General features: G+C 35.3%; 2 protein-coding genes across 2 annotated transcripts; one reads left to right on the top strand and one right to left on the bottom strand.

Annotated features, from left to right (window-relative positions):
* The first annotated feature begins 1,947 nt into the window (after window positions 1-1,947).
* On the top strand, window positions 1,948-8,148 carry LOC109080370 (cell wall integrity and stress response component 4). Its single transcript, XM_042740289.1, has 7 exons — window positions 1,948-2,082; window positions 2,498-2,679; window positions 3,253-3,326; window positions 3,405-3,544; window positions 4,303-5,036; window positions 5,872-6,012; window positions 8,092-8,148. Exons 1-7 carry the CDS (start codon window positions 1,962-1,964, stop codon window positions 8,146-8,148), a joined length of 1,449 nt encoding a protein of 482 aa, XP_042596223.1. The 5' UTR covers window positions 1,948-1,961.
* A 556-nt stretch (window positions 8,149-8,704) lies between these two features.
* On the bottom strand, window positions 8,705-16,952 carry nudt17 (nudix (nucleoside diphosphate linked moiety X)-type motif 17). Its single transcript, XM_042741565.1, has 9 exons — window positions 16,795-16,952; window positions 16,625-16,700; window positions 13,911-14,027; window positions 13,621-13,804; window positions 13,296-13,321; window positions 11,923-12,015; window positions 10,605-10,703; window positions 10,374-10,510; window positions 8,705-9,602 (listed from the first exon to the last, which is right to left on the bottom strand). Exons 2-9 carry the CDS (start codon window positions 16,697-16,699, stop codon window positions 9,431-9,433), a joined length of 903 nt encoding a protein of 300 aa, XP_042597499.1. The 5' UTR covers window position 16,700; window positions 16,795-16,952; the 3' UTR covers window positions 8,705-9,430.
* Between the last annotated feature and the right edge of the window lie 107 nt (window positions 16,953-17,059).

Here is a 17,059-nt window from a genome sequence, read left to right on the forward strand (position 1 = left end):
ATCATTGGGACATTCCAGAGTTCTCTGAAAGTGTTCCAAGAACAGGCTAAAGGACAAAAGGAACCTTGCACATTGTATAACACTTAGTGCATGGTTTTAATATTTAAAGGAACATGCAATAATATGTAAAGGATTGGAAAATTATACTAATTATTATTATTATTATTATTATTATTATTTATTCAATGTAAAATAATTAAAGCAGCTATAAACTCAGTCCAGAGTGTCACTAAACATTTCAGACTGTGTGGTAAGATGATGTCCTTCCTCACAAAAGCAAATATCAGGGTGGCATAAAGCACTTCACTGAAGCCCTGTGGAAAAACCAAATGACCCGTTTAACAACTCAAATTTCAGACACAGACAAACACTCAAACCTCAAGTGAATAAAACATCACTTATCCGAAAGGAAGAGTTCTTACCACAGCGTCTCTGACCTAGAGGAAAAAACATTAAGGGATTTCAAATATTTATATAATTGCAGATGATTTTGTTGAACCTTCTGACACAAACATATCAAAATAGTGTTTTAAATCTAATGCAAACTGGAAACACAAAAAAAGACACATATTATTTTATTTATCTGATGGAAATACTTTAAAAAGGTTGACAGTTGTGGTTATGGCTGCATATGCTTTGAGGAGAGAGTTGCCCACTGCTGCAGCCAGACGAAACACACACACACACACACACACACACACACACACACACACACACACACACACACACACACACACACACACACACACACACACTCCTGCTGGATAATGTCACTGCTGATGTCATAATGTGGATTCGTTTCAGCAGAGGTGAGATGTGCTATTTATATTGCGAAGTTATGACCATAAATATATAATGATTCATTCTTCATATTCTCCCACAATTTCAATGTTGCCAAGCCTTTTCTTACCCTTACATTAAAAATATTGCTCAAACATTGCTCTTTCATTGCTCATTATCTCAGGTTCATAAAAGAATAGTTCACACAAAAATTTCAATTTTGTCATTAATTACTCACCCTCATGTCATTCCAAACCCGTAAGACCTTTGTTCATCTTCTGACCACAAATTAAGATATTTTTGATGAAATTCGAGAGCTTTCTGACCCTGACCCTGCATTCTGACCGCTGATGTCATATTCCTTTTTTTTTTCTTTTCTTTTCTTTTGTTTATCTGTATAGCACATTTAAAAACAACTTGGGTTGGCCAAAGTGCTTTTCAGTAAAAACACCATTCAGAAAAACAAGAAAACAAAAACAAAACATGGACTATCTTTCTGGGCCTTATACGTGTCAGTTCCATTGCTGTCTATGTAAGATCAGAAAGCTCTCGGATTTCATCAAAAATATCTTAATTTGTATTCCAAAGATGAACAAAGGACTTACGGTTTGGAATAACATGAGGATGAGTAATTATAGACAGAATTTTCATTTTTGGGTGAACTATCCCTTTAAGTATTACCTTTGTCTCAGATGCTTCACTTAAAAATCAAAAATGAATCAAACATTGGCATAAATTAGGCGCATAGAGCTATAAAATCTATGTGAATAGGATACTTCAGATTCTGATCTAGGGAAGACTGATATTTATAGACTTCAAAGATTTCTAGGCAAATCTGAGTACAATGTGAGACACTGTTGAGAGCTCTTCTGAAACTCTATTGATGTGGTATTAGTGGGGGTTTTGTGTCAGGGGGAAAATCTGAAAAGCAGGAGAGATAAGCCAAAGTCTTATTTTAATCTAATAGCTTTCAAAGAGAAATGACTGAAATCTGATTGGTGGTTTTTCTAACTTTAATGGCAGTTTTAGAAAATGTATCTTTTTTTTTTTCAGTCCTCAGAGACAATGAATTGCAGGAGCTCCACCCACCTGTACATGGTACCTGCTCAGGTGCTCAAACAATAAAAAGACTGTTCTCTCTGATAAAGAGCCAGTTTCTCCAGAGTCCAGGACATTAGTGGATGTTGAATCAACCTGCTGGCAGAGATCACACGCTGAAGGATTACTCGTCTTCAAAGATGATGAAGATCATACAAAGAGTCTCCAACTCTTTAGTTGTTGGTTGGATTGTACTTTTCATGGGTGAGTAGCGACTTTATTTTAAATATGTGATTTATGAAAAACTGAAACATGAAAAATGTATGTGATATATGAAAAACTGAAATTTAAGTTTTATTGTTGAAACAGTTTTAAGGGATAGTTAGTCCAAAAATGAAAATTCTGTCATCATTTACTCACCCTCATGCCACTCCAAACCTGTATGACTTTCTTTCTTCTGAAGAGCACAAAAAAAAAAAAAAAAAAAAAAAAATATTATATATATATATATATATATATATATATATAAAAAGCCATTGTATTTGTTGTTTTGGATACCACTGACTTTCAGTGTACAGACAAAAACATATTCCTCAAAATAATCTTCTTTAATCATGACGGTGGCAACATTTACATTTTGGGGAGAAATAAAAACCTTAAATATTGATATCTGATTCAGGTGTAAACTCTGTCAATATCTCTGCGGTGGATTCTCCAACTGAAAGCACAGATGCCTCGACTCCACACTCTTTGACTTCAGTTATCATGGATCTCAGAATCACAAACCGTGTTTATAATCATTCACTGGCTGACCAGCAATCAGCAGAGTATACAACACTCAAGCAAGAGGTGGAACAACTGGTGAGGGTCTCTTGTTAATCATGCTAGTTTATGTAAAGCACTCATGGGATATTTACAGAATTCTAGGATATATTACATCCACCGACAGACATACAGTATACTCTAGATGAAAGTGAATGATTTGAATGATCAGGTCAATGACCAGTGGTCTTCTAGAACTCCTTCAGAAATGATACCAGGGTGCAGCAATGGTCTCAAATAAAATACCCCTGTTCTTTAATATATTGTGTTACTGAATGATTGCACTTACAGAAAAGTACCATTTATCATTGAATACCATGTAAATACCATGGTATTCCCTAAAGTACCTTGGTAATACCATCATATGATGGGAATCCCACAGTGATATCTGTAAAGGTACCAGATTTATTTGCTATAGTAATTAAAATATATTACAATGTATGCCATACATCTAAGAAACCATGGTGTTACCATGGTACTATGAACAAAATAAGCTATGCTAATAAATTAATGTACTTTATAGGATGCCAGTATTATCAAAGTGATAAATTGTGCTAACAATTAAGATGAGCGAATTGGTAATATGGATTTTTCCCTGTTGTACTTTTCCAGTTTGCAGATATTTATGAACGATCATATGACACCACTCATCTGATATATTTGGGGACTGATGAGATGATTTTCAGGTTTGATTAATAATTTTAGATTTACATTCAATATAACAGTGACCGAGACAGTCTGATCTTAAAATGTTTCTGTTACAGTAATGGGTCTGTGATCGTCACTTCTCGTCTGCTGTTTGGGCCGACTCAAGTCAATCCAGAGCTTGTGAGAGGAATCTTTTTTCCTGCGTACAAACAAATACCATCTCCAGCACTAGAGATCGACCTCAGCCACATTGAAAGTAAAATAACAATCAACAATGGTTGATTTGACATTTTCACATTGTTCATTAACGGGGGTTTGACATGAAGGATTTGCCATTAAGTTTTGACCATTTAAAGCTACGGAAGCTTATTTCTACCAATGTAATTGTGACTTTTTATCTCACAATTGCAAGTCTATGTTTTAGTTTTTTAGACTTTTTCCTCAGAGTTTACATTGTGCAATTCTGACTTTTTTCTCTGTTCTAACTCTAAGTTCACACCTCGCAATTCTTTATTTTTTTTTATTTTTTAGAAACCCAAACTGACTGCATACACATGCAGAATTAAAAAAACAAAACAAAACAAAAAAAACAAGAAGAACTGCAAAATATAAACTCGTAATTGTGAAAATAAAATCTGAATTCCACATTTATTTTTGGCGTATTTTTGCCTTTATTGTGATAGGACAGTGTAGAGGAGACAGGAAGCAAAGTGGGAGAAAGGGGTTATTATTTTTTTATTATTTTTTCTCACAATTCTAATATTTTTCTCAGAATTCCAGGTTAACATCTCGCAATTCTGCCAAATACCTAAAAAGATACCTAAAATGAAAGTCTAAATTCTAAAAAAAAATAAACAAACAAACAAAAAAAGAATTGTAAGATTAAAAGTTACAATTATTATTAATTCAACTTTTTTTAAATTCTGTGGCAGAAATAAGCTTCCATATAACACTGACAAAAACATCATTATCAACCAATAAATAATTAAATCAATAATTTCAATGTCACCACAGATGAACTACCAACTGAAGAACCTCTTGAGGAAGAGAAGATCTTCAGCAGACCACCAACTACAACACATAAAGAAATAACCTTTACGACCATCCCCCCTGTGACCACGCCCCTCACTTCCACTCCTGACATCATAATGGACACTGAATCCTTCACCAGCCGTCTTCCATCCACACGCTCACCCAACATGTCAACCTCCCACCCATTGGGCTCCAGTGCTGTTGTAGGAAACATCACAAACTCTATCCACTCCACCACCTCCATACCCTTTAACACCACCACAATGCACCTAAACACCACAACCAGCCCACCGATGGATAATACAAGTATTTCTGCAGCACCCAACAGCACCACCAATGCAGTAACCAATGGGACAACCACAGAAGTCCCCAATGGGACCACCACCGCAGCACCCATTGGTAGCATCCCTACAGCTTCCAATGGCACCACCACCACTGACACCATCCCTTCAGTCCCAGATAGCAGCACCACCACCACCACAGCCCCCAATAACACCACCACTGCAGTCCCCCCAAACACATTTACCTCCATCCACAGCACTGTTGGGAAACCGTCAATCAGCTCCACCAAGTTTACAACAGCACAACCCTCAAGGACCACAACCATGATCCATTCACCTACTACAAAGGTCACTGTTTTGGTGCCTGGATGGGCGGTTGCCCTCTTAGTGCTGGCAGCTGTCAGCCTCTTCCTCCTCATCATCCTCATCATTCTGGTGAGTGATCGAGGATTTAGGATCAATGTAATATAAACCTTTGGTTTTATAGAAGAACATGATAGCAACTTTAACATAGGGTATTTGTGATATGTTTGAAAGGTGTCACATTTGATTGTTTCATTTGAATAAATAATAAAACTGACCAACTTTTGTACTACTATCCCTAAGTATAGAGGCAGCACATTGGCACAGTTTTGGAATCAGATTATATGCAATTTAACCTTTGATAGGCTATATATACGGTAGGCCAGTAGTGCACAACACAACGAAATCTCCACAACACAACAAAAACAAACCACAACACAACAAAATTAGCACAATGCAATGGAAACAAGCTGCAACACAACGAAATTAGTACAACGCAACGGAAACAAGGCACAACACAATGAAATTAGCACAACACAACGAAAACCAAGGCACAACACAAAAACGAAATTACCACAACACAATTTAAACAAGCCGCAAGACAACAAAATTACAGAAACAAGGTGAAACACAACGAAATTAGCACAACGCAACGGAAACAAGCCACAACACAACCAAATTAGCACAACACAATGGAAACAAGCCGCAACACAAAACAATTAGCTGAAACACTACCAAATTAGCACAACACAACAAAAACTAGTTGTATGCAATTTTGTTGTGTTATGGAGATTTTGTTGTGTGGTGCACTACTGGTCCACCGTATATATACAATGCTACTAAATGATTACCATATTTATATATAAAGCAAGACTATCATGGCAAAATACTTCAAAGCCAAGTTGGAACATTTTGGGGGTGTTTTTATCAGTTAACAGTTAAAGGACAACGGTGTTCCTCCTCTCAGGTGGTGATCTGGTGCTGCTGTCCGAAACGAAGAGTTTTCATGAATGAAGCTGAAGAGATGAATCCTCCCATGTACTTCAATCCAGACATCCCTATGTATTCAACACAAAACACGTTTGATACATCCAACGGCAAACAAGCGGTGCGATACTTTTCATAACTCATTCCAATGCAACTTAACTAGAATCTATATCACACACAACTAACTAAATTAAAGAAAGTGAAACAATATACTAAAACAAAAGGGGCTCCCTTAAATTTTCAAGACTACTAACTAAATTTTGGAATGTGCTATACTTTATGAACAGAATTGACAAACTTGTGCTTTGATGCTTATTATTTGCTAAATCTAAATCTATTTAAAATAGTTAATTAAAACCAAGGTGACAAAATATAATTATTAGATGACAAAACATTAGATAACTTAAAAATTTTAACAAAAATTAGTTGCATTGACAACTAACTTAAAATAAGATAAAGTATTAAAATAATGAAATAATATAAAATGTAAACTGAAATATATATCAAAAATAAAAACTAAAATAAAAAATTACTAAAAAAAATGAATGAAAATCTAAAAATAATTAAAAAAAAAAATAATAAAAAAAAAAAAATGCTACAATCTCAGAAAAAAAGGTACAAAAGCTCCCACTGGGGGTGGTACCCTTTCAAAAGATACTAACATGCACTGTTAAGGTACTAATATGAACATTTTAGGGTAATAATGTGTACCTTTAAGGTCCTAATTCACACCCTTTAGGCATAAAAGAGGTACAAAAGTACGTTTTGAAAAGGTACCCTGACAGCTTTTGTTCTTTTTTTTCTGAGTGTATACATAAAAAATACAGAACCAAACAATACAGAACAAAAACAGAACAACAGCATTTTTGATGCAGTATAAAAGTAGCAGTAAAGATTTAAGTATTAAATCCTTGTACACTCAAAACCCATTGATATTTACAATAGTTATCAGTTACAGGATTTACTCTCAAGTTAAAGAAGGGATTAGGAAGTTACCTGCTGGTAACAGTCATAATGGATCAGGTCTTGCCTGCTGCTGTATGAACTGGACAATTTGAGAGTCACACCTGTTAGTAAAGACAGGTAGTGAAAACGCTGACTGTGTGAATGCAACCTTATGATAAGAAAGCATCAAGAAACCTGTAAACTAATGCCAAAGCATGCAGCATTTTAACGCTTTCGCAACAAGCCAGAGACTTTTAACTATACAAATAGAATTGCAGCTTTATTGTGGAGGGAAACAGAGGGGGTTTCAGAAGGGTTCTCCATCAGCATCTATGTCCACGTAAAACACCGACCCCACAATCACAGATCAGAACTAGGGAAAATTGGCTACTGTTACCTGCGTTCCAGTGTCCCCGTCGCCTGCACAGGCCCCTCTTTGTGCGGGGAAACCTAAGAAACCTGAAGCGTGGGAAACTCGACTCTCGTTCAGAGACTGTGAGGCCTCCATCTGCATCTCCTCCATCGTCCAGTAGCCCCGGCGTCACCGCTCACAATGCCCTGCCTACATTCGAACAATAACAGGAGCCAGGAGAGAAAGACTTAAGCTTTGAAACCAACCCTCATTCAGGCCTCCAGGGCTGAATGCATCCGAGCAGCAGGTTTAGGGGGACAGCTGATCATAGCAGAGAGTGATTAACTGAACGGAGCTGAACGGAGGCGTTTGTTAAGGTACTGGCATTTATATTAATAACAAGCTGGATGATTCACAGTGATGATATAAACAAAATTATCTAAATCACCCGAAACAGCCCAACCCATATGGCCCCAGAGACACACACACACACACACAAAAATGGAAGAACAATAAACCAAAATATAAAAACAAAAATAAAACAATAAAAAAGAACAATATTTCACAGTAAGTAAATAAAAAAGAGGTCTAAAAAAATCACAATATTAATAAAAGTAAAAAAAAAAAAAATATATATACACAAAATATAAATATATAAAGGAATATCAAATATATCTAACATTTAAATAAAATAAAATAATCAAAACATAAAAGATCAAATAAATAAAACCAAAAATATAAATAAACAATAATAATAATTTTAAGTTAACGATACTAAAGAAAAAAAAAGTACTTAATGACTTTTGACATAAAAAGTTATTTCTAATGCTGATAGACGTTATGGTTTATACATGCCCTTCATTGTCATCTAATGTTAATTGACTTTTTAATTGGTTTTAACAGGATGTCAGAGAAAAACCTCCGAAAAACAGGACAGGAATGTACGTGGTGAACCAATGAAGGACACAGGTATAGTCAAAACACATATGCAGCGGTGACACACTTCTGTAAATAACCCAGCTCAAACTCACACTTTAACTCAATCATTCAGGTTTTCTGACCCCCAACATTGTCCCTCCTTCCGTGTGTGCAGAACAAGGCCTGAGGAAACCCTTGTTGGATGTAAAACATACATACAGTCATATATCTGGCACTGTAATGCAGGATGTTGAACGGACAGGGAAATGATTTTACATGCCATTACATTGATGTAGAATTTATTTTCCTACTATATACCTTTGCACAAAGTAATTTGTTACTTTTAAAAATGGACTGAATTATGACAGTAATGTGATGTATTAACAGTGATTTAGTGAAATTAAAAAGTTCTTTTTTTGGAGAAAATAATCTTAATTTTAATGGAAAATACTGTTTCATGGGGAACTAACCCTAAGAATTTTTAGTGACAATGCTGGGTTCTACCATAGATCAAAATGAAGAGTTTTAGTTAGTTTGTGCATTGGGTGACAAATTTAGTATGGAATAAACTGAACAGAACTAGACTACACTGTGTCACTTCAGGTCAAATTCTTTTTAAAAGCAAAGAGGATAAAAATGTGCCAGGCCTTAACTTGATTGACAAATCAAGATACAGAGTATTTGAACAACACGAACATAAATGTGTCAGAGGAAGGGTGAGGCAAGTGAAATTCTGCAGATTATCTCAGCGGTCAAATGTAATATGTGATCAAATTTCATTTTTCCCATATTTCCGTCTCTGCTGTTTAAACTGACCCTGAATACACACACACCAACTGTTCAGGAAATATCCAATTAATAGGTGTATTTGGCATGATTAATTTATTCTGCATATGGAAGCATCTGAACACTGTGGGGTAACTGAAACAAAGTGATTGTTCTGCTGATCATGTGATCAGAAAAAAAAAGTTTTTCCCATTAAAACAAAGCATTGCAGTTGTGTGTGGAAGAAAAATGTAAGGTAGGTTTATCACTGTACTGCATTAAATCAACTTTAATTTGCTATATTTAGCAGAGGGAAGACGTTTCTACCACCCTATTATAGTGGACCAAGATGTTGTTTCAGTTGTTATTAATAAAATGTTGGATAAACATTCTGATAATTATAAAATCATATTCCAATCAAAACTCTTTTTTTTAAGGCTGTTTGACAGCATTTTGATTTGAAAGTTGAAATAGCTCCAGTCCAGCAGGTGGTGCTGTCTTCCACAAGGCACTGGTTAAATGGTAACATACATAAACAAAAGCAGGCAGAGAGGAGTCATCAGCCCGTCTCAGCATGAGGCTCCAGTGTTTTCAACCACAGTTCTAAGGCAAATTTGGTTCCAGTGCTGACTCGTTCAATGTCCTCGCCATGATCCGGGGCCCGGTTACAGAGCACAGAAACAGGCAGCGAGGTCTCGATTAGCTCACAGTGTGGAGACACCTCTGTCACACTGACGACACACAGAAAAAAACAAACGCTCAAAACTATGGAATTTATACTAAGAAATAGTTTATCAAAAAATAAAAATTTGTTGTAGATGAGTTTGTTTCTTCATCTGAACAGATTTGGAGAAATGTAACATTACATCACTTGCTCACCAATGGATCCTCAGCAGTGAATGGGTGCCGTCTGAATAAGAGCCCAAACAGATCATAAAAACATCACAATAATCCACACGATTTAAAGTCTTCTAAATCAAAAGGCTGTATAATTGTAAGAAACACACCTATCATTAAGACGTTTTTAGATCTATTCATAACGTTGTTTTCTCCACTAAAAAAGTTGTCTCATCTGAATCATGAGAGAAATATGCACAGATCAAGCACTGTTTATAAGCAAAAACAGTCCAAAACAATTCATAATCAAATATGCTGTTGATTTTGATGTGACAATAGGGGATGGAATTTTTCACAATCTTACGGATTATGGACTTGTTTTTTGGGCAGATGCGATGGTTCAAAGTTAAAAGCCTTAATGATGTTTATGATGCAGCTTTTCACTTTACAAGACGTTAATTGATGGACTGGAGAAGTGTGGGTTACTTGTGGATTATTGTGATGTTTTTATCAGCTGTTTGGACTCTCATTCTGACGGCACCCATTCACTACAGTGAGCAAGTGACAAACTCATTTACATCTTATAAGGCATGAGTACATTTCCAGCAAAAAAAAATTGGGGGGTGAACTATTCCTTTAATAGAGATTAATGATGTTTTCCATACCTGATGGTCTGTGGCAGGTCAGTTGGTATTTGAACAGAATCCTTCTCACCATCTACTGCAGATACTACAACATTCACCAGACCTGCATCGACCCACACACACGCACTGACTTCAGCAGGATCAGGGCGCAAACAAGCCTGAGAAAAGAAGACAGAGATCTTACGAAACACATCGACTTAAAATCAGCAACATTTTTTGTAGTTTTTATCTGTGGATGACCTAAAGTTGTACCTGAAGCTGGAAGTGTGATTGAGAGCTCCTCAGTATTATGTACGTCACAATGTGATGTCTCTTATGGAGTCCTCTGGACAACAAGTGCGGATACACTGACTGGACAGAGAATACAAGTTTAATACATAAAATGAAATGCAATACCGTTCAAAAAGTAAAAAAAAAAAAAAAAATTATAAATACTGAATGTATGGATGCATTAAAAGTGACATTCAAAAAAGATATACATAATGTTAAAAAAGATTTCTAATGTTGCAAAAAATTTATTTGTTTCCACAAACATATTAAGTAACACAACTGTTTTAAACATTGATTATAATAAGCAAACCAGCATATTAAAACGACATCTGAAGCATCAAGAGACGCTGAGGACTGCAGTAATGATGCTGAAAATTCAGCTTTGCATCACAGGAATAAATTGCATTTAAAAAAAAATAAAAAATTAATCGAAAGCAGTTATTTTAAACTAAAATAATATTTAACAATATTACTGTTTTTACTGTATTTGTGATCAAATAAATGCAGCCTTGTTGATCATAAGAGACTTCTTTTTAAAAGATTAAACAAAAATCTTACTGACCACAAACAGTAGTGTGCTTTCAGATTTTTTAGTGTCATTTTCTCATCCTCACATCATTCCAACTTTGTATTATTTTCTTTCTTCCATACAACTCAAAATGAGATGTTTGGAAAAATGTCCAGACTGCTCTTTTCCATACAGTGAATGGTGATTTTTACTGCCAAAAAGTTTGATTGTATGCAACCGCAACTGATGACGTTTGACAGTAACGGCAGAGATTAATATTTTTTAGTGTTTCAGTCTGCTCCACATTTATTTAGTGTGTGGCTTCAAAAGACTCGTACTTGTCATGTACCCAACTTCTATAAAAGTTTTATGGTCCTTTTAATGTCCTTTTTCATTCACTTTCCAGGTATGGAAAAGAGCAGTCTGGATATTCTGCCTACATCTTTTGTATTGATGGAAAAAACGTAGAGATGGAACAACATGGCGATGAGGACATGACAACCTCAATGGATGAACTATTCCGTTATTGTCTGTATACATTCGTTTGTTTCATGGAAATTAAAGTAAACCCTCTGGATTAGCTCGATTAGATTCACATCTTGAGCCATCAGTTTAAAGTCAAAGATTAAAACTGAGATGGACAACAGATGTGTACAGCGCCCGACTGTTCCAGGTTACACAAATACACTTTGCAAACAATCGGCCTCGATCTGTCAAATTCTGCATGCAGTCAGTGGCCCCCCTGGACTTTGGCTGCAGGTCTCATAAAAACACTGTGCTATAAACACACACCTCCCACAGGCCGAGCAGCTGAGAGGAGATCTCATCAGGGCTCAGTTTCAGACCGGTCTCTTCCTTCAGCTCCCTGAGTCCTGCATCCAACAGCTAGTTTTAGACACACACAGAAATCAATCAGCCATGGTACCGTTCTTTCATTAATTGATTCAGAATATTATTTTCCTTTTAATATGCTAATTATATTACAAAGAAAGGTTTGGGGGTCAGTAATATCTTTTTGAATAAAATAAAATAACCAATTTTATTTAGCAAATAACAACTTTTTGAAGAAAATTAAATAATTTTTTTTATTTAGCAAAGATCCATTAACTGATCAAAAGTGACAGTGAAGTGATTTATAACATTACATTTCTAATGTAACAAAACATTTCTATTTCATATAAATGCTGTTCTTTTGATCTATCTATTTAACAAAGAAACCTGAAAAAATGTATCAGTTTCCACACAAAATATTAAACAGCACAACTGTTTTCAAGATTGATTATAAAAAGAAATGAGTGAGCATATTAGAAAGATTTCTGAAGGATCACGTAACAATGAAGACTGGAGTAATGATGCTGAAAATACAGTAGCATCAGAGGAATAAATTAAATGTTTAAATTTATTAAAACAAAAAACAGTTATTACATTTTTAATAATATTCCACAATATTACTGTTTTTACTGTATTTTTAATCAAATAAATGGAGCCTTGATGAACATAAGAGACTTCTTTAAAAATATATGATAATAATAAATATATATAATAATAATAAATAAATATATATATATATATATATATATATATAAAATATCTATATATAATATGTAATTCGCTTTGGATAAAAGCGTCTGCTAAAAAACATACAGAGCCAAAACATCTGAGTGGTTGTGTGTGTCTATAGATATCTAGCTTATAATATGTAATTCGCTTTGGATAAAAGCGTCTGCTAAATGGCTAAATGTAATATAAATATGGCATTGTGATTTTAAACAAATACAAACAGAAGATAAAAATGAAGAACAAATATTTACAATTCTTTACTATTTCAAGGTGCAATAAGTACATTTGTGACTTTGTACAAATATTATTACAAACTTGTGGAGTTTTTAAACTTGATTACTCAGTTTGCTATGTTTTTGATGATAAAATGAAAAATATGTATTGAATTAGAATGCAAAAGATAATACATTAAACATAATATTTATCAAGTGTTCTCAGACATTGGACCCCATTGTATATTAATTATAAAAAAATCAATTAATCACAAACTAATTCTCTCAATTAAATTTTGAAATTATTTGACAATATCTGTTAATGACTGACTGATTAATTGACTGATTAACAGCTCACTATTTATGTAATGTACTGTAATTTATGGCAAGTACCTTTTCATCCAGCTCCACATGGCCACCTGAACAAACATATTACATCTATTAGTCCTGAACCCCACGGGATTCTCACACACATGCAGGCCACATTTCTGTGGCTGTTTAACTTCAGCCGATAACATCGCAGTCTTTGATGGAAAGTACGATTTGAGATTGAATAGATTAAGAAACCATTTAAAATAACCGTTTAAAATTGTGGTCCTCAGAACCAGACAAAACTGACCAAAATGACCCCACTCGTCTGTAAATCATAAACATGAGCACAAACATATCTGAGTGGGGATCTGAGGAATCGTTTGGGTCGGTGTGGATTGACACTCACCGGGCGGGACCCAAACATTGGGGAAGATCCGGAGGCTGGAGGCACGACGCGTTAGCAACAGTCTCTGATTGGCTGACTGCAGCAGCACAGCCACGCCCACGTCTACCCCACGGTTGAGGGTATCTGGGGGCAGGGAGTCTGCCTCTGAGTGAGACAGGTATTTGATGGGGCAAAATGACGCCCTCTAGGGTTACACAATGAGTTTGATCCACAAATGAAAAATTCCTGGATTAAAGGGATTTAATTAACAAAACTCAAATGGCTGTAAAACAACTTCAGTGTGATCTCACCTTCAGAGGAACTCCTCCATCACACATCCTGTCACATAAAATAAATCTGTTATTCTCCAAAGAACAGCTCACAGTTGCCTGATCCTCAACATTCCCGACAAAGTGTCCAGTTATGCTCTGGAAAAAATGACACAGGCATGTTTATACATTTAAGATTATTACTGCTTTGATATAGGGCTTATATTTACTTACATGATTATTCAAAACAGATCATGATTAATATAATTATTTGACACTTTTTAAATCAAATTAAATAAATCATATAAATAATATACTATACAACAGTAAAACATAATAATAATAATACACTATATTATTATATTATACTGTAGTATAATAACAGAACAAACTGAGACAGACTAAATCCAGAAGAACTGTGGCAACGTCAACACCAAGATGCTTCAAGAAAAATCCCCCCAAAAAACCATGAAAAAGCTAACCACAAGCAAAACCCGCTCAAAAGCTGAAATAAGCGGAAAGGATGGTCATACCAAATGTTGATTTAATTTAGTTAATAGAAGTTAATCGAGAAAGTAAATCTATTTATTACTTTATATTTATTATTTATTTACTACTACGTTATTTTTTGAAAGCATCCTCATTTTACAACATTTTTACACAAGTGCTTAAAACTTTTGCAGGGACGTTCCTGAAGCATCTTGGAGACGTTGCCACAGTTCTTCTGGATTTAGTCTGTCTCAGTTTGTTCTGTTTCTTCATGTCATTCCAGACAGACTGATGATGGTGAGATCAGATCTCTGTGTGGAGCACTGGCTGCTGTCAGACTCCTTGTGCAAACAAAAACCTCACTGGATTATTACAATTAACGGCAAAATGAATATTTGTAAATGTAAACTGATATTTCAGACTAACACAACACAGCAAAGGATAGAAATTACTGGCTTTAAACTATTTTTAGCTGGTGAAAATACTAATGTTCTAATAACTTTGGCCACCACTGTCTCAAAAAATTAGAATATCATGGAAAAGTTATTTATTTTTGTAATTTAATACAAAAAAGCAAACTTTCTTATATTCTAGATTCATTGCACACAAACTGAAATATTTCAAGAGTTTTTTGTTTTAATTCTGATGGTTACAACTTACAGCTTAGGAAAATTAAAAATTCAGTATCTCAAAAAAACAGAAATGTTTAAGATCTCCAAAGTAGGTTTAATTATACACTCTATACTTGGCTGGGGCTCCTTTTGCATGAATTACTGCTTCAGTGCGGCGTGGCACGAAGATGATCAGCCTGTGGCACTGCTGAGATGTTATTGAAGCACAGGTTGCTTTGATAGCAGCCTTCAGCTCTCCTGTATTGTTTGTCAGATGTTACTTATCTTCTTCTTCACAATTCCCCATAGATTCTCTGTGAGGTTCAGGTCAGGTGAGTTGGCTGGCCAATCAAGCACAGTAATATCATGGTCAGCAAACCACTTGGAAGTGGTTTTGGCACTGTGGGAAGGTGCTAAAGTCCTGCTGCAAAATGAAATCAGCATCTCCATAAAGCTTGTCAGCAGATAGAAGCATAAAGTGCTCCAAAATCTCCTGATAGATGGCTGCATTGACTTGGACTTGATAAAACACACTGAACCAACACCAGCAGACGTTACGGCACACCAAATCATCACTTCACTTCACACTGGACTTTGGATTCTGTGCCTCCCCAGTCTTCCTCCAGACTCCAGACCTTGTTTTCCAAATGAAATGCAAAATTTACTTTCATCTGAAAAGAGGACTGTGGACCACTGAGCAACAGTCCAATTCTTTTTCTCCTTACCCAGGTGAGATGCTTTTACGTTGTTGTTTTTTTTTTGGTTCAGGAGTGGCTTGGTTCTAGGAATGTGACACTTGTAGCCGATTTCCTGAAGACGTCTGAGCGTGGTGACTCTTGATGCACTGACTCCGGCTTTAGTCCACTCCTTGCGAAGCTCTCCCAAGTTCTTGAATCTGCTTTTCCAGACAATCTTCCCAAGGCTGTGGTCATCCCTGTTGATTGTGCACATTTTCGTACCACACTTTTTCCTTCCAGTCAACTTTCTATGAATACATTTCGATACAGCACTCTGTGAACAGCAGCCCTTTCAGCAATGACCTTCTGCAATGACCTTTCCATCCTTGTGCAGGGTGTCGATGATCATCCTCTGGACAACTGTCAAGTCAGTAGTCTTTCCCATAATTGTGGTTGCATGTTCTAAACTAGTCCAGGAGGTACCTAGTATTTATACTCAAAATTAATCAAACTAATCAAGCTCAAAATGGAATATTCTAATTTTTTGAGATACTGAATTTTCCTAAGATGTAAGTCGTAACCATCAGAATAAAAAAAAAAAAAAAAAAACAAAAAAAAAAACTCTTGAAATATTTCTGTTTGTGTGCAATGAATCTAGGATATAAGTTTGCTTTTTTTAAAATTAAATTACAAAAAATAGACCTTTTCTATGATATTCAAATTTTTTGAGATGCACATGTATGTGTGAGCGTGTGTGTGTATAATCACAATATACATACTATAGCCTATACATTTCTGTAGTACATAATTGTTTTAAAAATAATAATACATATGGTTGTATATACTACAGCATTTTATCATGATCATTTTATGTCTAAATAAAATAATAATATAAGAATTATTGTTATTGCATGTACATATATATATTGTATGTACGTATATACACATTCATTTTTACACACATTTATACATATATTACCTGCACGAATCGTGCGCACTGCGGAGCGGCGTTTTCCCTCGACAGATGAACTAGAATCTTTCGGACTTTCTCCATACTGTGTATGACATCAACATAGAATATGAGAATTAAGTTTTTCCCTCGTTATTTGATATATTATACTGTAAAACAAAATATTCATATTGAATTACTTATAGTACTCATCAGGGCGAACCACTTAACTATCCAGGAAATCGTCAGAGCGCATGAATGAGTGTTTACAGCAGAAAAACGCTCGTGCTATCCAGACTCTGAACCCAAAACCCAGACCATAACAAACACCATCCAAACCGATACTCCGGAAACTGGATTCTGACGTTTCAAAATAAAAGTAAAATTACATTCACGCTCCTTTAGAATATTAACTAGAAACCTTTCCGCAAATCAGGAAAACATACTGGTGTGACGTAATGCCAC

This window comes from Cyprinus carpio, chromosome B16 (genome assembly GCF_018340385.1).
Source record: "Cyprinus carpio isolate SPL01 chromosome B16, ASM1834038v1, whole genome shotgun sequence".
Taxonomy (NCBI): domain Eukaryota; kingdom Metazoa; phylum Chordata; class Actinopteri; order Cypriniformes; family Cyprinidae; genus Cyprinus; species Cyprinus carpio.

Coding starts and splice junctions, on each gene's coding strand:
- LOC109080370 (XM_042740289.1), top strand. CDS start 1,962: ATGTTGAATCAACCTGCTGGCAGAGATCACACGCTGAAGGATTACTCG. Junction 2,680..3,252: donor AGCAAGAGGTGGAACAACTG/GTGAGGGTCTCT, acceptor GTACTTTTCCAG/TTTGCAGATATTTATGAACG. Junction 3,545..4,302: donor CGACCTCAGCCACATTGAAA/GTAAAATAACAA, acceptor ATGTCACCACAG/ATGAACTACCAACTGAAGAA.
- nudt17 (XM_042741565.1), bottom strand. CDS start 16,699: ATGGAGAAAGTCCGAAAGATTCTAGTTCATCTGTCGAGGGAAAACGCC. Junction 14,028..16,624: donor AGTGCGCACGATTCGTGCAG/GTAATATATGTA, acceptor CATTTTTTCCAG/AGCATAACTGGACACTTTGT. Junction 12,016..13,295: donor ATGTGGAGCTGGATGAAAAG/GTACTTGCCATA, acceptor GTCTAAAACTAG/CTGTTGGATGCAGGACTCAG.